General features: G+C 51.2%; 1 protein-coding gene across 1 annotated transcript; it reads left to right on the top strand.

The window, feature by feature from the left end:
* Positions 1-2,098: 2,098 nt before the first annotated feature.
* LOC103653672 (photosynthetic NDH subunit of lumenal location 2, chloroplastic) lies at positions 2,099-3,499 on the top strand. The gene is made up of 2 exons (XM_008680505.3): positions 2,099-2,742; positions 2,934-3,499. The coding sequence occupies exons 1-2, from the start codon at positions 2,191-2,193 to the stop codon at positions 3,030-3,032; spliced, it is 651 nt and encodes a 216-aa protein (XP_008678727.1). The 5' UTR covers positions 2,099-2,190; the 3' UTR covers positions 3,033-3,499.
* The last annotated feature ends 17,590 nt before the right edge of the window (positions 3,500-21,089 follow it).

Genomic DNA, 21,089 nt, shown 5'->3' with positions numbered 1-21,089 from the left:
CAATGGGAGGTGTAGCAGTGTGCTAACGTGTCTAGCAAAGAGGAGCTTGCGCCCTAAGTACATGCCGTCGTGGCAGCCGGAGAGGTTTTGGCACCCTGTTCATGAGATGTCGTGGCCGTCGGAGGAGCGCTGGAGCCTGGCGGAAGGACAGCTGTCGGGGCTGTCGAGTCCTTGCTGACGTCTCCTTGCTTCCGTAAGGGGCCGAGAGCCGCCGTCATCATGGAGCACGCGGGGCGCCATCATTACTTGTTTACCGGGGCGAGCCAGATGGGACACCGGTCTTGTTCCCCGTAGCCTGAGCTAGCTAGGGGTAGGGTAATGATGGCTCCCCCTGTGACGTGGTCGATCTGAGCCCTGGGTCGGGCGAGGCGGAGGCTCCTCCGAGGTCGAGGTCGAGTCTATCTTCCGTGGTCGAGGTCGAGTCCGAGCCCCGGGTCGGGCGAGGCGGAGACCGTCGTCTTCCAGGGCCGAGGCCGAGTCCGAGCCCTGGGTCGGGCGAGGCGGAGTTCGTCGTCTTCCGGGGCCGAGCCCGAGTCCGAGCCCTGGGTCGGGCGAGGCGGAGTTCGTCGTCTTCCGGGGCCGAGCCTGAGTCCGAGCCCTGGGGTCGAACGAGGCGGTGTTCGTCGTCTTCCGGGGCTGAGCCCGAGTCCGAGCCCTCGGGTCGGGCGAGGCGGAGCTTCCTATGTCGCCCGAGGCCGGACTTGGCCGCTGTCAGCCTCACTCTGTCGAGTGGCACAGCAGTCAGAGCGACGCGGGCGGCGCTGTCTTCTTGTCAGGCTGGTCAGTGGAGCGGCGAAGTGACTGCGGTCACTTCGGCTCAGTCGACTGAAGGGCGTGCGTTAGGATAAGGTGTCAGGCCACCTTTGCATTAAATGCTCCTGCGATACGGTCGGTTGGCGTGGCGATCTGGTCAAGGTTGCTTCTCGGCGAATACTGGGCCTCGGGCGAGCCGAAGGTGTGTCCGTTGCTTGAGGAGGCCCTCGGGCGAGACGTGAATCCTCCAGGGTCGGCTGCCCTTGCCCGAGGCTGGGCTCGGGCGAGGCGAGATCGTGTCCCTTGAGTGGACCGAGCCTTGACTTAATCGCACCCATCAGGCATTTGCAGCTTTGTGCTGATAGGGGTTACCAGCTGAGATTAGGAGTCTTGGGGGTACCCCTAATTATGGTCCCCGACAAAAGTTGTATAACTTTTTAAGATCTACAACTTCTATTTTAATAGTTTCTACATTTGAGGTCGAATACAAAATTTGAATTTAAAATTTAAAAACTTCACACGAATATCTCTATGGTGAGATGATTTCAAATCAAAAAAATTGTCAATTACAAGTTTAATTACATTTCAAGACCTACAACTTTTATTTTTGTGGTTTTTCCATTCAAGGTAGTTTAAAAATTCAAATTACAAAGTTTCATTTTATTTCAAGGCCTACAACTTTTATTGTCTTTGACTGTTGAAAAAAAATACTCGGCAAAGAAGCTCTTTATGTCAAAAAACATTCGGCAAAAAAGCTCTTTGCCAAGTGTTAAAAAAACTCGGCAAATAAACTCTTTGCCGAGTGTCAAAAATAAAACATTCGGTAAATAGTTTCTTTGCCGAGTGTTTTTTTATCGAGGGTTTTTTGGTTGGACTCGACAAAAGCTTTTTGCCGAGAACCCGAAAAAACACGCGGCAAATCATTTAGCACTCGGCAAAAAGCCGAATTCCGATAGTAACACTTAAGTTAGATATTTAAGATATCGATATTCATCCAAATCTTCTCAACACAATTTAATAATATCCGTATCTAATCCGAATACAAAGAAAGAATTCGAAAACAATTATGGAACGAGTAATATATGTCCATATTCAATTTGATTAACAGGTGTCTAAATCTTCTCAGTTCATAAATAAACCACAAATAAGCTATGTGAAAACACTCATTTGATTATAACTAGACTTAAACAAACATAATTTACCATCATTTGTTACCTATGTAATTGAATGTAACACGTCAACCAAGCAGCACATACTACGATCACCTTATCCATTTCTGAACCTCAGAACCAAAAGACCAAAAAGCGCGCGCATTCATGGCCGAAAGGGCTCCAATGCGGGTAACAATATCTGCGACGCGCCGGGCGCTTCCGTCCAACCTTAGAAAAAACGATCTCCTAACCGGCTACTGTCCTAGACACTCCACTCAGCTTCGCCATGGCCACGGTCGCGAGGCACCTCGTCCTGTGCTCCTCCGCCACCTCCTCCTCCTCCACCCCGTCACAACGCCGGCGGGGGCCCCTGCCGCCCGACGCCACAGCGGGCACGGACAGGCAGCAGCCCACCACGCGCAGGCTGGCGGTGGCTGCGTCCACGGCGCTGGCGGCCACGGCCACGGCTGCGCTGTCCGCGCGCCGGCCCGCGCCGCCCCCGCCCGCGATGGCTGCGGAGGCGGCCGCGGTGCCCGCGCCGGCGACGCCGCCCGGGCCCGTGCCGCGGTGGGGCACCCGGTCGTACGTGCGCGAGCGGTACTTCGAGCCGGAGCTGACCGCGGAGGAGGCGGCCGCGCGCATCCGGCAGACCGCGGAGGGGATGCGCACGCTGCGGCCCATGCTGGAGACCATGTCGTGGAAGTACGTGCTCTTCTACGTGCGCCTCAAGTCCAAGTACCTCGGCCTCGACCTCACCACCGCCATGGCCGGCGTCCCCGTTGCCCGGCGCGCTGACTACGTACGCGTCGCTAACGAGCTCGTCGACAACATGACGGAGGTACGTGGTGGCCTGGTGGTGGTGGTGGGTACACCATCGTATATTACACAGCCTGTGCTTCTGACTGAGGTCTCAGCTGTACAACTCTGCTAAGAGCTAAATGCTCAAAACTAAATGGTAAATATTTACGCGGTTTTTTTCAATATTCTCAAATAATCTCACATCCTGCATTTCGCGTGTGTGTTGTGCAGTTGGATCGCTTCGTGCGGACTCCCAAGGTCTACGAGTCCTACCTCTTCTACGAGAAGACGTTGAAGTCGCTGGATGACGTGGCAGAGTTCCTCGTTTGATGCAGACCCATGCACGAATGCAGCCGTAGAAGTGGTGCCAGTCAAACTGATTTAAAGTTTGACAAAATTTACAATAATGATATCGATATTCTCTATCTCTAACAAATTTACTATATACACTGTAATTAGTTTGATGGTACTTCTTTTATGTCATAAATATTAATATTTTTATGAATTCTTTGAATAATATGTTCTCCCGCTTTATGTATGTACCAGAAGCGCCAAGATACATGTAGTTCCAATGTTCTAGCGCGTCCGCTCGGACAAGCTAAATATAAGGAGACAAAAGCATAGCGAAGAGTAGAAGTAACCACAACAAGCATTTCTCTCGATCTCTCTCAAAACAGATTACAGAGACAACGTTGGAGGCTCCAAACGCTGAACATTTGATTGTCCTGACTCTGAAGTATCCACCCAGATCTGTTCGCTTTGTTCTCCGTCAGTTGAATAAAGTCCTTCATTTTCTCTCTTGCCCTTGCCCTGGGCTTGATCATTGCTAGCCACCTCCTGAGCGTCCTTCCAATCCGTTGAATCACCTTTCTCATTCCACATTTCTCCCTTAAAAGCTAGTTTGGCAACACCATTCTTCTAAGAGATTCCCTTTTTCTCCAAAGAAAATGAATTATTTTCTGTTGGTAAAATAAAAATCTCTTGTAAAAATGGGGTTACAAACTAGCCCTAAAACAAACATCATTTGTAACTAGATGAGTTGCCCGTGCGTTACAACGGCAACATATAATATAAAATATGTGTCATATTATTATGAGAATAAGTTTTATAATCCATTTGTTATCATGCCCATACATAAATTTTGTTATTTTAATCTAGTTGTTCCACCACTACATTGCAACCATCAGTACCATGCAGACTTCTATATATGCCACGATCTATATGGCATCGTCGTTGGAGAGCACGTCTTGCCGGAAGTTCTCTCGTACATCGTCAGTCATTAGGCACGCATCACTGTTCGCGCTTGCTTAAATAAAAAGGCAAGTATGTGTGTTTGTGAAGAGAATTAAAGACAGGCAAGCACAAAAGCTACCCCGACGGTGGCGAGGATGACGAACTGGTCATTGTTGTCGGTCCTCCTCTACATCACCTCCGGCGCCGAGATGATGCCACAGTCCTTGATATAGTAGTCGTCGAACGTGCGTGACATGGTGAGCCCCGATGACTCTTGGCTGGGCTGCCAGACGAAGTGCACCCCGTGCTCATCAGCGAGGTAGTACACCTGGCCATTGCACCATCGAATGCGCTCCTCCTCTGTATACATCATGTTCTAGGACACTCGCGCAACGTCAGCAACGGCCGTCGTCCCAGCACACAAGAATTCATGGACGGTCAGTAGCGACTTATGTGGTAGGTTGGGCTTCAGTGGACGATGAGCTAGACATCGTGATGGCGCCGACCTGGGAGTCGCTGACGTTGGCGACGACCATGAGATCCCCTGCTTGACGATGGAAAATATGGTGCAGCCGCTCTGGACCGCGTCCAAGCGGTAGCTGTGATGGAGCTTGTCGTCCACAACGGCGTATGCGGGCACTTAGGACTGCTTCTAGAGGTCGAACTGGCAGTTGCCAAGCTTCTTCTCGCCGTCAATGAGCGACGCCAACACGAGCTCCTTCTGCTAGTGGTGTTTGTTCAGGGTTTCCAAGTAAGAAACATGGATTCATCCTTGACGCTGGTTTATGAAAATGACTCACAAGTTAGATCCTTGGAAAAAATATTAGGGAGAATAAATGCCACCCATGCAAAAAAGAATTTAAGTTAAAAACATTATTCAAACAAAATAAATTGCATTCAAGGCTCTCCTTTAATTATTACTCGCTCCATCCAAAAATATAATTCAAGAATCTCAGTGATACTTATCTACTACTATTTCAAGTATTGGAAATATAATATCACATATGTAGATCAAGAGCTATTTACCAAATGGACTGAATCAAGTGCAGAAACAGAAGAGCTATGTAATTTCTATGTAGCTTTATAGATAATTTAGTAAAAGAAAAATAAGATAGTGTCAAACTTACTCGAGTTATCATATTTGGGAGCTTGAAAAATGGAACCCTTAATAGTGCAAATAATCAAAAAAGTAATGACGGTGGTTGCACCCACAAATTAAAGCCCCGCATGCTGACATGTTTTGGTAGTGCAATAAGCACCCAAAACCGAGGAGGCATATCACATCACATCATGATTCATGGCAATCTCATCACCAAGGTTGGAAAATCCAATCCCTAATTACCATAAAAGTTAATTAAAGAAAGAAAGGAAGAAAACATAGTAGTAGGATGGCTACTCACATGCTCCTACCTTGGATTGTGCTGACAAATCCGCTACACTTGGTGTCCTAGAAGACGCGCTGAGGTTGGTGCCCCTTATCACGGTGGGGTCACGATTAACATCATCGCAACGCACACGCAAATCGACCTGATGAGCGAGGGCCCGCCAGATACCTGGTGCTGCTTGGCGTATACAAGCAGGGCCTTGGCGCCATGGTCAACAAAGGCTAGTCACGAGCACGCTTAGGCAACACCTCATGCCCGTCGGGAAGCTTGGCACGCTACATCAACGCGAAGCTGCTGCTCTCGATCTTCTCCTCCTCCAGTTTGAATTTGAAACTTGGTTTGAATTTGAATTGAAAACCCTAGAGAAAATAAAATAGAAAAGACACTAGAAATTCAGATTAATAGAAAAAGGAAAAACAGCCCAGTCGTCCCCTTTCCCCGGCCTTTCGGCCCACCTAGCCCGCGAGCGCGCCCGCCTCTCTCCTTTCCCACTCGCTCTTGCTGTCAGCTGGGCCCGCCTTGTCGACGCGTCCGCGCTCTCGTGCGCCTCCTCGCTCTCGCTTCCGAGTGGGACACGCTTGTCATCTCTCCCCCCAACCGTCCGGCCATCTCGCGGAGCTCCGTGCTTGCCCACGTCCCGGGGAAGACGGCCTCACCCCCCCCCCCACACGTCCCTGGTCTGAGGCACCTCACCCCCTTTTTCTCCCCCTCCGCGCACCTTCTGGCCTCACTCAACTCCCACCCCGCTCGCTCTCTCGCCCTACCGCGCCCGTGCCTGAGCTCCACCGTGTCGCGTCGTTCCTGAGCTCCGCCACATCCGCGCCAGTGACCGTTTTTGCCTCGTCCGGTGTCGCCGTTGCGTCCATGCCCGGAACCTGCTGACGCCTTGAACTCCACCTCGCCTGAGCTCCACCCGAGGTGAGGATTGTCGGCGCCCCTTCTTTCCCCCTATCCCTGTTTCTCTCTCAGTTATTGCGCAATTCACCGGTGAGGGTCAATGGCGGTGCTTCGTCGTCGTGCCGTGGTCTCCGGCCAACCGCCGACGTCCACGCGCGCCCGCCTCCCTCCCCGCACCGCCGTTGATCGTGACCAATGGCCGGTCGGCGCCCCTTCTTTCCCCCTATCCCTGTTTCTCTCTCAGTTATTGCGCAATTCGCCGGTGAGGGTCAATGGCGGTGCTTCGTCGTCGTGTCGTGGTCTCCGGCCAACCGCCGACGTCCACACGCGCCCGCCTCCCTCCCCGCACCGCCGTTGATCGTGACCAATGGCCGGTCTTTTGTTTTGCGCCGGGGATGTCGCGGACCCCGACATCCGGGGCCCACTGGCAGTCTCCCACACCAACTTCTCCCCTCTCCCCCCTTCTGTGCCACTGACCGGAGGGCCCCGTCCGTCAGCGCGTGCCCGCGGTGCCGCGTCTGCGCGTGCCCTCCGTCACTGACTCGCTGTAACGCCCTGAATTTGGGGGTGGAATTTTTTCTTCTTTTTTACTCACCAAATTCATGTGTTACTCCCTTTTCTTTTTCCGTTTCGCTCTTTCTTCCCAATTTCAAAGCAATATAGCGACTGGTGTCCGTGTCATGTGTAAACAAAAACCTAAGTTGACACGAGTGTTGCATCATGCCGAGGCATATTTCTTTGTCTGATGTCGTGTTTAATCGCGTGTGTTGCTTAGTCTCGTTTCGGATTTTGTTTCGCGAATTGGATTCTGATCTGTGGTTGTGCGTGCCACGGGATTTTGACCCGCGGTGCGGCCCAGCCTAGCCCGACCCAGTCCGACCTGGCCCGGCCCAGCTCGGCCCAGCCTTGGCCCACGCGCCCTGGCACCCTGCCCCTCCCCATGTCGCGCCCCCTCCCCTGGTCTCTTCCCCCTCATTCAATTCTCCCGCGCACAACTCCCTCTCTCTCCCACCTCTCTCTCTCCCCCATGGTGCCCTAGGTTTTGGAGACGGAGATCGCCAGATTTGGTTCCTGAGGTGAGCTCCCATCCTCTCTCCCTATCCCTCTCTCTCTTCTCCTCCCCTTCTTCTCCCCCCTCCCCACGTGGCCCCCTGCGCGCGTCCCGCGTGGCTCCCCCGCGGCCCTCTAGCGCGCGTCCCGTGTGGCCCCCTGGCGGCGCTCCCCGCGTCGCCCCCTGGCGCGTGTCTCGCGCGCGCCCTGGCAGCGCCCTCGCGCGGCCCCTGCTCGGCCCCTCCCCGGCAGCGCCCGCCCTGTCCCCGGCGCGGCTGCGCGCCCCTGGCGTGACTTGCGTGGTCTCGCGTGTCCCCGACACGGTCTCACGCGCCCCGGCACGCGCAATGCGTTCCCGCGCGCGCAGCCCTAGTGCGCGAGGCGACCGATTTTCAGTTTAATTAGTTTTGGATTTAGTTTAATGAATGTGCTGCGTAGCGCGCTTCGCCGCGCAATGATTCATTTTAAATTCATCTTTATTAATGAGTTGTGTTGCGCGCTTCGTCTCGCGACGATTCATCTTAATTTCAGATTATTTAATGTGTGGCGTCGCGCGTCCAGTCACACGACGTTTCGTTTTAAATTCAATTTAGATGGCGTATGTCGTTGTGCGTTTCGTCGTGCGACGCTTAACGTCTCTTTATAATTAATGCAAGTGTCTCGTTGCACGCTCCGTCGCGCGACGAGTCGTTTATTTCTTAATTTAATTTAAGTGTTGTGTCGCGTGTTTCGCCGCGCGACAATCTTTTCAATTTATCTTTATCTGTTCATAATAATTAAACATGGAACATGACTTTACCTTATGCTTAACGCGATGGCTAAATTAATACTATTCTGTTTAGACGAGTATTTTAATTTATAATCACGTGACGTGATCACTCGTCGGCTGTAGCCTCGACCGTTACTCTCCCTTTCTCACTTAGTCGTTGGTGTGAGCCCTGTGTCGAACGTCTGTTTATTTATTGCATTCTATTGTTTGGTGTACTGTTCCTTTGTATTAAATTTGTGGAATGTATGTTTGAAACTCGTATAGATAACGGTCAGTTGGTAGAGTCCAAAGGAGTTGCAGGTGAAGACCCTGAGCAGCAGCTGGTTGGTGAAGGCAAGTGTCCCTTGACCCATCTATGTCCTACTCATTCTTATAATTCACTCCCCGCATTTACACAGTTTATATCTAAGGATTGACTAGCTTTTGTTTATCGTGTCCTTGTTTACCTATTTTGGTTGGGTTATTATGGTTTAGCTTAATGTTAGTGCTTCACATTAATCAATGAACATGGTGAGATTATCTATGATACGCTGTTTTCCCTTTTGATTATGATGATGGTACTTGTGGCCCTTAAGGGGACTCGAGCTATTTCTCGAGTGCCTCTCTATAAGGACCTGTTCGTTGGATGACCGCCCGGGAAAATAGTGCAACCATGAGGGTGGAGTGGGACGCCCTTAGCTGAGTAATTAGAGGAACTGGGTGTAGTTCGCTTCGCCATCGTGCCGTTAATGGGGCTCGGTGTATGCGGCTCGCTCTGCTATGTTTGGTTCGCCCCTTGGCGAGGAGTGTGGTGCATTTAGGAAACCTAACGGGCGGCTACAGCCCCAGGAAATCTTTGTAAAGGCTACATAGTGAGACCCTGCCTATTCACCTTGGTAGTGTTTAAGGGTTTGATCGGCCCGAGGCAAGAGAGAATCACGGCTTATGGGTAAAGTGTGCAACCTCTGCAGAGTGTTATGAAACTAATATATCAGCCATGCTCGCGGTTATGAGCGGCCAAGGGAGCTCCAGTGATTAGAGATACTTGATTAGAGATGTATGGTTTACAGGTGTTGATGAGGATGATGGTTTTGGTTATGCTATGGTACTGGTAAATGGTATTCTTTCCGTTTGGAAAGGGTACATCGGGTTAATAACTTGGGGTAATACTAAAACCTGGCTTTCTACTAGTAAATAATAACCTGACCAACTAAAAGCAACTGCTTGACTTAACTCCACATAAAGCTAGTCCACTATAGCCAAACATGACATTTTGCTGAGTATGTTGATGTGTCCTCACCCTTGCTTTACACACCACCCCCCAGGTTGTCCGCGTTGCAACCACTGCTCAGGTGAAGATGAAGTCGTGGAGGAGGACTTCCAGGAGTTCCAAGAGTACGATGAGTTCTAAGCGTGGGTTAGCGGCAAACCCCCAGTCGGCTGCCTGTGTAGGCCGTGCGTATCTACGTTTCTTTTCCGCACTTTGATTATTGTCAAAGACTATGTGGATGTCCTGGACATCATGATGTAATCGACTATTATGCCCTCTTTTATGTCATTATTTGAGCATTGTGTGATGATGTCCAGTTATGTAACTGCTGTGTACGTGAATTCCTGATCCTGGCACGTACATTGTTCGCATTCGGTTTGCCTTCTAAAACCGGGTGTGACATAGGTGGTATCAGAGTCGTGCTGACTGTAGGACCGCTAACCTAGAATAGAATGGTTGTTCTAAGGATTTTAGACCCCTATTATCACCTTGACTTTGGTATCCCTTCAAAAGTTGGTCATATCGACCAAACCTATGTTCTACTATATATTATCATACCTTGTTGAAAATTTTGTTTTATTCTAATTCCTCATTCATTTATGGTCTACTAGCTGGTCATATTAGTTCTGTTCTCACTCTTATGCTTACGGTGTCGTTTGTAGATGGCTCGTCTTAGACACACTGCACGGAAGTCAGTCATTCCTTTCTTGCCTTCTCGTCTCGTGGATCGTCCGCTTCACCGTCCAGTGACTGGTCAGCCTAGCCACTTGGAGAGGCTGCACCACCGCCTGCACGAGGAGCAGGAGCGTCGACGACAGGAGCTGGACCAGCAGGACTCTTCTTTCTCGCTTTAGCAGGAGATAGAGTCTGTGAGGAGCTGCTCCCCTGTGCTCCCGCTGGAGGCACCCCCTGCACCACCACTGAGCGCCCCCAGCCGCTGGAGTAGCTGTTGGAGGAGACCCAGACGACAGAGGTGGCAATAGCAGCTCGAGCCACAGTACCAACCTTTCAGAGGAGCAGGAGCTGGAAGGATGGGTTGCCCGACCCATCACTCGTGACGCCGCTCACGGGTGTCACTTTCATGATGCGCTCGACACCTTGCTATGCCGGGCACTTGACCGGCATACTTGGTCTATCGAGTATCGCTAAGTGGTCTTCCAGCATAGTCGCGGAGTTTACCCGGACCGTTGGGAGGCGACCTGCTTGGTGCACCGTCCGGAGAACAGTCTCCAGGGTGCGGAGGTCTGCTCAGAGCACTATTTTATCTCTGAGCGGGACTCAGCTGAGGCGGCCATGCAAGATGCCGCATGGCATGCGCTTTCGCACTACTGCTTAGTGCTCGGTGGGGTAGCTGATGGTATTAACCTGAAGTATTACCCCCGCTGCCCATCTGGCAGCACAGGAGGCGTGGTTGTCTCACCTGTTGGTGAGGACAATCCTAGGTTGAGCAGCACAATCAACCTAACCGTCGTGCTAAACACGGAGCTGGACCATGCATTGGACGAGCTAAGTAGGGCTCGTGCTGAGATCGCCCAGCTGCGGGCTGAGCGCGCGGAGCATCGTCACCTGGAGGATGGCTCCCCTGCTCCCGTCGGGACTCAGCACCCGTACCGCTCACCTCAACGTGGACACCATGCTTATGGTAACCCCGACTGCAGGACCAAGAAAAATTTAGAACCATAGATCGTCAGCGTCAGATCTTGTAATTAATACGAAAAAATATATATATATAGAAGCTATGGTCTTGGCATCAGTCTTACTCTTAGTTAGTCTTTAGTTAGACAGGGTAGTTTGCTTATCCTGTGCCTTTATGTTTGTCATGATGAACTATGTTGGTTTTGGATCTTTGTAATGACTGTCGCCAGGGTGTGGGTATCCCCTGTACTTTGGTTTACCTGTTAAATGTTAATAAAAATTAGTTATCTAGTTGGGAAGCCCTTTTGTTCTACTTTCCTCTTTATCTAAGAAGCTGTGTTTTGTGTTGGAAGTCAGTGAAGATGTTCATCTATTCAGTACTGTGGAAGGATTCTATACTCTTTCCTTATGCTGCAAGCTTGCAAGATCAGTTCTGATATGTGATTGCATTCTGCAGATGTCAGACAACAGGCACAGAGGAGGAAGGCGTGCTCAGCAGGAGCAGGCAGCCCCACAGGAAGAGGCACCCCATCAGCAGCTGCCACCCTCGACCCCGATGACCATCGAGCAGATGTTCTTAATGCAGACTCAGGCAGTTCAAGCCATCGGTCAGACTCTGGCCGCCATTCAACAGCAGCAGCAGTAACAACCACCACCTTAGCCTCAGATGCCTCAGATGCCTAGAGCCAAGCATGTTGAATTCATGAGAGGTCATCCCCCGGTGTTTGCTCACTCTTCTGACCCCATGGATGCTGAAGATTGGCTGCATTGTGGAGCGGGAGTTGCACAGCGCTCAGTGTGACAACAGGGAGAAAGTTCTGTATGGTCCCCGTCTATTGAGAGGAGCATCCCAGTCTTGGTGGGAGTCTTATCTCGCCACCCATGCCAACCCCGACACCATCACCTGGGAAGAATTCAGAGATAGCTTCCGTCAGTACCATGTTCTAGCAGGTCTGATGACAGTGAAGAAGGAGAAGTTTCTAGCGCTCAAGCAAGGGCCTATGTCCATCAGTGAGTATCGAGACAAGTTTCTGCAGCTGTCCCGCTATGCTCCTAAGGATGTCAACACAGACGCCAAGAGGCAGTATCACTTCTTGAGAGGCTTAGTTGATCCTCTGCGGTATGAGACGATGAATCATACCTTCCCCACATTTCAGCACCTGATCGACAGAGCAATCATGACAGAGAGGAAGCGCAAGGAGATGGAGGATAGCAAGCGCAAGATTGGGGGACCTCAACCTGGAAGCAGCAATCGCCTTCGTTTCTCAGGCAACCCACCTCAACAGTTTAGACAGAACCAGCGCCCACCTCAATAGCAGCAGTTTCAGAGGTAGTACCCTCAGCACCAGTAGCAGAATCACCAGAACAATCAGTTAGGAGGAGGTCAGTTCCAAAGGCAGAATCAGCAGGCACCTCGTCTTCCCGCCCCAGCAACCAACCAGAGCAGTAAAGCAGCACCAGTTCAGGGTGGAAGCAGAGCATGTTTCCATTGTGGAGAGCAAGGCCAATGGGTGATGCAATGTCTGAAGAAGGCAGCCCAGCAGCAGTCAGGCCCCAGTGCCCCAGCAAAGCAGAATGTGCCCCAGCCTGGAGCAGGCAACCGCTCCCAGCCACGCTACAACCATGGGAGACTGAATCACTTGGAGGCTGAAGCAGATCAGGAAACCCCCGGCATGACAGTAGGTATGTTTCCAGTCGACTCCCATATTGTAGAAGTGTTAATTGATACTGGAGCAACGCATTCATTTATTATTGCATCATGGGTAGAAGCACATAATCTTCCAATCACTACCATGTCAACCCCCATCCAAATTGACTCAGCTGGTGGTAGAATTCGAGCCGATAGCATTTGCTTGAATGTAAGTGTGGAAATAAGGGGGATAGTGTTTCCCGCTAATCTCATAGTAATGGGTACTCAGGGAATAGATGTCATCCTAGGGATGAATTGGCTAGATAAGTATCAGGCAATTATCAGTTGTGATAAGAGGATAATTAAGTTGGTGTCCCCACTAGGAGAAGAAGTGGTATCCGAGTTAATCTCACCTGAGCCAAGGAAAGGAAGTTGTCATCAGATGGCTATTGATAGCAAAGAGCCAGATTCACTCGAGATTATCAAGGTTGTGTTAGAATTTCCAGATGTGTTTCCGGAAGACTTACCAGGCATGCCACCAGAGCGAAAAGTTGAGTTTGCTATAGAGCTTCTCCTGGCACCGCCCCCATTTCTAAAAGAGCCTACAGAGTGTCTGGACCAGAGTTAGTTGAACTCAAGAAGTAGATCGATGAGCTGTCAGAGAAAGGTTACATCCGGCCAAGCACCTCGCTTTGGGCCGCCCCTGTCCTGTTCGAGGAGAAGAAGGATGGCACCAGAAGGATGTGTATCGATTATCGAGCTCTGAATGAGGTCACAATCAAGAACAAGTACCCCTTGCCCAGAATAGAAGATCAGTGAAATCCGGCAACTGATTCTAGAAGGTAGAGGCAAAGACTTTCAGGAAAATGCAGAAGGTGTGGTATGGTTCAAAGACCGCTTGTGTGTTCCCAATGTCCAGTCCATTCGGGAGTTGACCCTCAAGGAAGCTCATGAGACAGCTTATTCGATACACCCTGGAAGTGAGAAGATGTATCAGGATCTGAAGAAAAAGTTCTGGTGGTATGGAATGAAAAGGGAGATCGCAGAGCATGTGGCTATATGTGACAGTTGTCAAAGGATTAAGGCAGAGCATCAGAGGCCAACTGGATTGTTGCAACCGTTGTGAATCCCTCAGTGGAAATGGATGAAATCGGAATGGATTTCATAGTCGGATTGCCTTGCACTCGAGCCGGCTACAATTCCATTTGGGTAGTGGTGGACCGCTTAACCAAGTCAGCCCACTTCATACCTATCAAGACCCACTACAGCAGTGCAGTATCGGTAGAGTTGTACATGTCCCGGATCGTTTGTCTTCATGGTGTGCCAAAGAAGATAGTGTCAGACAGAGGAACGCAGTTCACCTATCATTTCTGGCAGCAGTTGCATGAAGCCTTAGGTACACATTTAAATTTCAGTTCAGCTTATCATCCGCAGACAGATGGTCAGACCGATAGAACTAATCAAATCCTCGAAGACATGTTGAGAGCTTGTGCGTTGCAAGATCAGTCCGGATGGGACAAGAGATTACCTTACGAAGAATTCTCCTATAACAACATTTACCAGGCCAGCTTGAAGATGTCACCATTTCAGGCGCTTTATGGAAGGAGTTGTAGAACTCCGTTGCAATGGGATCAGCCTGGAGAAAAGCAAGTGTTTGGGCCAGACATTTTGCTCGAAGCTGAAGAGAACATCAAGATGGTTCGAGGGAACCTGAAGACAGCGCAATCAAGGCAGCGAAGCTATGCAGACACAAGAAGGAGAGAGCTGAGTTTTGAAGTTGGAGATTTTGTCTATCTGAAAGTATCGCCTATCAGAGGAGTCAGAAGATTTGGAGTCGAAGGCAAGCTAGCACCCCGCTATGTTGGTCCGTATCAGATTCTCGCAAGGTGTAACGTCCCGAATTTTGGGAGTTGAATTTTTTCTTTTCTTCACTCGCCAAATTCGGGCGTTACCCTTTTCTTTTTCCCTTTCCCCCCTCGCTAAGTCTTGATCTTTTCCAAAGTTATAGCGGGATTCGGCTTGAGATCCCGTGTAAAGCAAAACCCTAAAATACTTTATTTTGTTTGCTGCACCATGCCGAACCATGCATTTATTTTGGTTGGTTGAAATTGTGAAAGCCTTCATCTAGAAAATAGGTTTTAGAAAAAATGAAAAAAAATTCTTTTCTCCCTCCCCCCTCTCCTCCCCTTTTGGCCCAGCCGCCCCCCTTGGCGCGCGGCCCAGCTGGCCAGCCGGCCCAAGCCGGCCTTGTCCCCCTCTCCCCTTCCCGCCATGGGCCCCGTGCCAGCCCAGCCGCCCCCGCCGCCCCCTCTCCCCGCTCCCCACGCCGCGCCCACCGCGCGTGCGGTTGGAAACCCCCCCCCCCCCCCCCCCGCGGGCCCCACCCGTCAGCTTCCCCCTCCCCAAACCCCTCTCTCTCCTCCCGTGCTCCATCTCGCCCTGACACCCGGAACCGCCGCCCACCTGCGCCCTCGCCCGCGGTGAGCCCGGCCTCCCTTCCCTCTCCCTTCCCTCTCCCTCCCTCTCCCTTCCCCGCCCCCTCCTCTTCTTGCTCGGCCCGACCGCGCCCTTGCCCCCGTCCCCGAGCCCGTCGGCCATGGCGGCTCGCCCTGGCGCGCCCACTCCCGGCCCGCCTTCCCCGGTGGCCTGGTGGCGCGGCCACGGCCCGGCGTCGCGGCGCGACCCCGCTCGCCCGGCGTCCCGACGCGGTCCCGCCCGCCCCAGCGTCCCGGCGCGGCCCCGCCCTCCCCCGGCGTCCCCGACCCCGTCCCCGCCCTCGCTGTGGCGGCCTGGCGCGGCCCCGGCTCGCCGGCGCGCAGCCGTGGCGCCCCCTCCCCCCGGCGACCCCACGCAGCCCCCCTGCCCGCCCTCGGCGCGTGGTCCCGCGCGGTCCGGCCCCGGTGGCTCGCCGGCGTGGTGGTCCGCGACCTCGCCGTGGCGGTCCGGCCTCGCCCCGCTCGGCGCGGCGCCCTCCCCGTGCAGCTCGCCCGGTCGTGGCGCGGCCCGGTTCGCCGACCATGGCGGCTCGGCCCCGCCCGCCTTGGCGTGTCCCGCCCCTGCGCAGCGCGGCCCCGGCCCGGCGCGGCTTCGGCTCGCGCGGCCGTGGTGCCCCTGCGTAGCGCGGTGCGTGCGCTGCTCGGCCCCGGCATGTGCGTGACTCGTTCGCGACACGTCAGCGTGGCCTTGCGCGTACGTGCTCGCATGGTGCATGGTGCTTTGGCACGGCTCGCCGTGCCCTTGACGTGCTTGTCTACCCCCTAGACACGCCCGTCTATCCCCCCGTGTGTACTCCATGTGTAGTGATCGCGTTATTTAATTAATAAATGGAAACTCAAGTTGGAAATTAGTTACGTTAGTTAATTCATGTAGTTAATCATCTACCTTATTTAATGTTGATCAAGTGAAAATGGTTATGATTCTATTAGTGCATGTGACTAATCCTTTTCGTTAGAGCTAAGTGGAACTAGAGCACATAACGACTAGTTATGCGTATACCCGTAATGCGCCTCGAGTATACCTTTAACCACTGCGAGACCTTCCTTCTTCTCTTTCTAGCCATGGCATATGCAATACCGTATGTGATACTCTATGCATATTTAATCTATTTGTTCTCTTGTAATGGTGTACTGTTTGTTTCCTAATTCGAATGGATGGATGCATGTATGCTTGCGCTCGCATAGAGAACGATCCGGTTGAGGAGCCCGAAGAACTCACAGGAGAAGCCCCTATGCAGCAGTCGGTTGGTGGAGGCAAGTGTCCCTTGACCTATCTCTGTCCTATACATTCTTTAATTCACCTCCCGCATTACACATTTATACCTAAGGATTGACTAGCTTTTGTTATCCATGTCCTTGTTTACCTATTTGGGTTGGATTATTATTGCTTAGTCTCATGCTATTGCTCAACTCTAATCAATGAACATGATGAGAATGATCAATGATACGTTGTTTTCCCTCTTCTTATTATGATATTATACTTATGGCCTTTAAGGGGGCTCGAGCGGTTTCTCGAGTGCCTCTCCGTAAGGACCTGTTCGTTGGATGACCGCCCGGGAAAACAATGCAACCATGAGGGTGGAATGGGGTGCCCTTAGCTGAATAATTAGAGGATCCGGGGTGTAGTTCGCTTCGCCGTCGTGCCGTCAATGGGGCTCGGTGTATGCGGCTCGCTCTGCCAAGGTTGATTTGTCCCTTGGGGAGTAGTGCGGTACATTTAGGAAACCTAACGGGCGGCTACAGCCCCGAGGAATCTTTGTAAATGCTACGTAGTGAGACCCTGCCTACTCACCTTGGGAGTGTTCAAGGGTTCGTACAACCCGAGGCAAAAAGGGAATCACGACTCATGGGTAAAGTGCGCAACCTCTGCAGAGTGTTTGAAACTGATATATCAGTCGTGCTCGCGGTTATGAGAGGCCAAGGGAGCTCCAGTGATTAGTGATACTTGATCAGAGGTGTTCGGATTGCAGGTGGCAATGAGACTGATAGTTCTTGGTTTTGACTCTGGTAATGGTAAGTGGTACCCTTTCCGTTTGGAAAGGAGTACGTTTGGGTTAATAACGTGGGTTAATTCTAAAACTTGGCTTTCTCTACTAGTAATAATAATCTGACCAACTAAAAGCAACTGCTTGACTTACCCCCACATAAAGCTAGTCCACTACAACCAAACAGGACACTTGCTGAGTATGTTGATGTGTACTCACCCTTGCTCTACACACCAAACCCCCCCAGGTTGTCAACATTGCAACCACTGCTCAGGAGAAGATGAAGCCGTGGAGGGAGACTTCCAGAAGTTTCAGGATTACGACAAGTTCTAGGCGTGGGTTAGCGGCAACCCCCAGTCGGCTGCCTGTGTAGGCCGCGTGTATCTACGTTTCTTTCTCGCACTTTGATTATTGTAAAGACTATGTGGATGTCTAAGACATATGATGTAATCGACTATTATTCCCCTTTTTTAATACTATTCGAGCACTGTGTGATGATGTCCATGTTATGTAACTGTTGTGTACGTGAATTGCTGATCCTGGCACGTACATGGTTCACATTCGGTTTGCCTTCTAAAACCGGGTGTGACACAAGGCATGGAGAAGTGGCATATCAGCTCAGTCTGCTAGAAGACTTGTCCGCAGTGCATGATGTCTTTCACGTGTCTCAGTTGAAGAAGTGGTTGTGTGTGCCAGAAGAGCAATTGCCAGTGGAAGGTATGGAGGTCTAGGAGGACTAGACCTATATAGAGAAGCCAGCGCAGATTCTTGAGACTGCAGACAGAGTCACCCAGAGGAAAACTATCAGAATGTGCAAAGTCAGATGGAGTCACCACTCTGAGGAAGAAGCAACCTGGGAGCGTGAAGATGATCTGATGGCCATGTATCCTGAACTCTTTGCTGGCCAACCTTGAATCTCGAGGGCGAGATTCTTTTAAGGGGATAGGTTTGTAACGCCCTGAATTTGGGGGTGGAATTTTTTCTTCTTTTTTACTCACCAAATTCAGGCGTTACTCCCTTTTCTTTTCCCGTTTCGCTCTTTCTTCCCAATTTCAAAGCAATATAGTGACTGGTGTTCGTGTCATGTGTAAACAAAAACCTAAGTTGACATGAGTGTTGCATCATGTCGAGGCATATTTCTTTGTCTGATGTCGTGTTTAATCGCGTGTGTTGCTTAGTCTCGTTTCAGATTTTGTTTCGCAAATTGGATTCTGATCTGTGGTTGTGCGTGCCACGGGGTTTTGACCCGCGGTGCGGCCCAGCCTAGCCCGACCCAGTCCGACCCGACCCGGCCCAGCTCGGCCCGGCCTTGTGAAAGGGAAATAGGCTTACACCTTTTCCTAATTGATTTTGGTGTTGAATTGCCCAACACAAATAATTGAACTAACTAGTTTGCTCTAGATTATAAGTTGTACAGGTGCCAAAGGTTCACAATAAACCAATAAAAAGACCAAGAAAGGGTTCAAACAAAGAGAGAAAAAGACAACCGAAGTGTGCCCTGGTCTGGCGCACCGGACTGTCCGGTGTGCCACCGGACAGTGTCCGGTGCACCAGGGAACCAAACTCTGAACTGCTCACCTTCGGGAATTCTGGGAGTCGCTCCGCTATAATTCACCGGACTGTCCGGTGTAGCACCAGACTGTCCAGTGTGCCAGCAGAGCAATGACTACTTCGCGCCAACGGTCGTCTGCAGAGGACATTAAATGCGCTACAGTGCACGCAGAAGTCAGAGCACGCGCCAGAAGGCGCACCGGACAGTCTATAGGACCTGTCCGGTGCACCACCGGACTGTCTGGTGGCCTAGAAGACAGAAGCTCAAACGGTCGAACCCTAACGGTCGGGTGACGTGGCTGGCGCACCGGACAGTGTCCAGTGGCGCACCGGACTGTCCGGTGCGCCATGCGACAGCAGCCTCCACCAAACAGCTAGTTTGGTGGTTGGGGCTATAAATACCCCCAACCACCCACCATTCATGGCATCCAAGTTTTCAGCCTTCAAACACCTTACAAGAGCTATAGCATTCAATACAAGACACAATCAAAGAGATCAAATCCTCTCCCAAGTCCAAAGATCATTCCAATCAAATAGTGACTCGTGAGAGAGAGACTTGTGTTCATTTGAGCTCTTGCGCTTGGATTGCTTTTCTTCTTTCTTTCTTTCTTGATTCCAACTCAATTGTAACCAAGGCAAGAGACACCAATTTTGTGGTGGTCCTTGTGGGGACTTGGTGTCTCGTTTGATTGAGAAGAGAAGCTCACTCGGTCTAAGTGACCGTTTGAGAGAGGGAAAGGGTTGAAAGAGACCCAGTCTTTGTGACCACCTCAACGGGGAGTAGGTTTGCAAGAACCGAACCTCGGTAAAACAAATCACCGTGTCATCCGTCTTATTTGCCCGTGATTTGTTTTCGCCCTCTCTTTCGGACTCGAATTTAATTCTAACGCTAACCCGGCTTGTAGTTATGCTTAAAGTTTGTAAATTTCAGATTCGCCCTATTCACCCCCCCTCTAGGCGACTTTCAATTGGTATCAGAGCCCGGTGCTTCATTAGAGCCTAATCGCTCGAAGTGATGTCGGGAGCATCCGCCAAGAGGGAGATCGAGACCGGCGACAAGTCCGCAAGCTCGGGGAGAACGCACTCAAGGGAGTCCGCCCACAAGCACAACGAGGAATCCTCTTCCTCCATCAAGTCCCAACGGAAGGGTGACAAGAAGAAGAAGATGAAGAAGGTTGTCTACTACGAGACCGACTCTTCGTCACCCTCCACCTCCGGCTCGGAATCGGCATCCGCCACTTCTAAGCGCCATGAGCGCAAGAAGTATAGTCAGATGCCCCTTCGCTATCCTCGCATTTCAAAACACACTCCATTACTTTCCGTCCCATTAGGCAAACCACCTATGTTGATGGTGAAGATTATTCTATGTGGAGTGATAAAATGAGGCATCACCTAACTTCACTCCACAAAAGTATATGGGATATTGTTGAGTATGGAGCGCAGGTACCAAAGGAAGGGGACAAGGATTATGATTCGAAGGAGGTCGAACAAATCCAACACTTCAACTCCCAAGCCACCACTATACTCCTCGCCTCTCTAAGTCGAGAGGAGTATAATAAGGTGCAAGGGTTGAAGAGCGCAAAGGAGATTTGGGACGTGCTCAAGACCGCACACGAAGGAGACGAGGTGACCAAGATCACCAAGAGGGAGACGATCGAGGGGGAGCTCGGTCGGTTCATGCTTCACCAAGGGGAGGAGCCACAAGCGATGTACAACCAGCTCAAGACCTTGGTGAACCAAGTGCGCAACCTCGAGAGCACCAAATGGGATGACTATGAGATGGTCAAGGTTATTCTAAGATCACTTGTATTTCTTAATCCCACTCAAGTTCAATTAATTTGTGGTGATCCTAGATACAAGCAAATGTCTCTCGAGGAAGTGATAGGAAAATTTGTGAGCTTTGAATTGATGATCAAAGGCTCCAAAAAAATCATCGAGCAAGGCGCCTCCTCCACACCCGATGTGCAAGCTGTGGCATTCAAGGCAACGGAGGAGAAGAAAGAAGACTCTACACCGAGTAGAGTCCCCATCGACGCCTCCAAGCTCAACAATGAGGAGATGGCGCTCATCATCAAGAGCTTTCGCCAAATCCTCAAGCAAAGGAGGGGGAAGGACAACAAGCCCCGCTCCAAGAAAGTTTGCTACAAGTGTGGTAAGCCCGGTCATTTCATTGCTAAATGTCCATTATCAAGTGATAGTGACAGGTGCGACGACAAGAAGGGAAAGAGAAGAGAAAAGAAGAGGTACTACAAGAAGAAGGGCGGCGATGCCCATGTTTGCCGGGAGTGGGACTCCGACGAGAGCTCCACCGACTCCTCCTCCGACGAGGACGCCACAAACATCGCCGTCACCAAGGGCCTTCTCTTCCCCAACGTCGGCCACAAATGCCTCATGGCAAAGGACGACAAAAGGAAGAAGATAAAATCAAAATCCTCCACTAAGTATGCAACTTCTAGTGATGAGAATAATTCTAGTGATGATGAGGATAATTTGCTCACCCTTTTTGCC

The sequence above is a fragment of the Zea mays genome, chromosome 4 (genome assembly GCF_902167145.1).
Source record: "Zea mays cultivar B73 chromosome 4, Zm-B73-REFERENCE-NAM-5.0, whole genome shotgun sequence".
NCBI classification, from domain to species: Eukaryota; Viridiplantae; Streptophyta; class Magnoliopsida; order Poales; family Poaceae; genus Zea; species Zea mays.
Note: the sequence above shows the minus strand (reverse complement) of the source record. Positions and strands in the feature narration are given on the sequence as shown.

Excerpts from the sequence above, each read along its gene's own strand:
- LOC103653672 (XM_008680505.3), top strand. The coding sequence starts at position 2,191 with ATGGCCACGGTCGCGAGGCACCTCGTCCTGTGCTCCTCCGCCACCTCC. Across the intron at positions 2,743-2,933 it reads TCGTCGACAACATGACGGAG|TTGGATCGCTTCGTGCGGAC; the intron begins GTACGTGGTGGC and ends TGTGTTGTGCAG.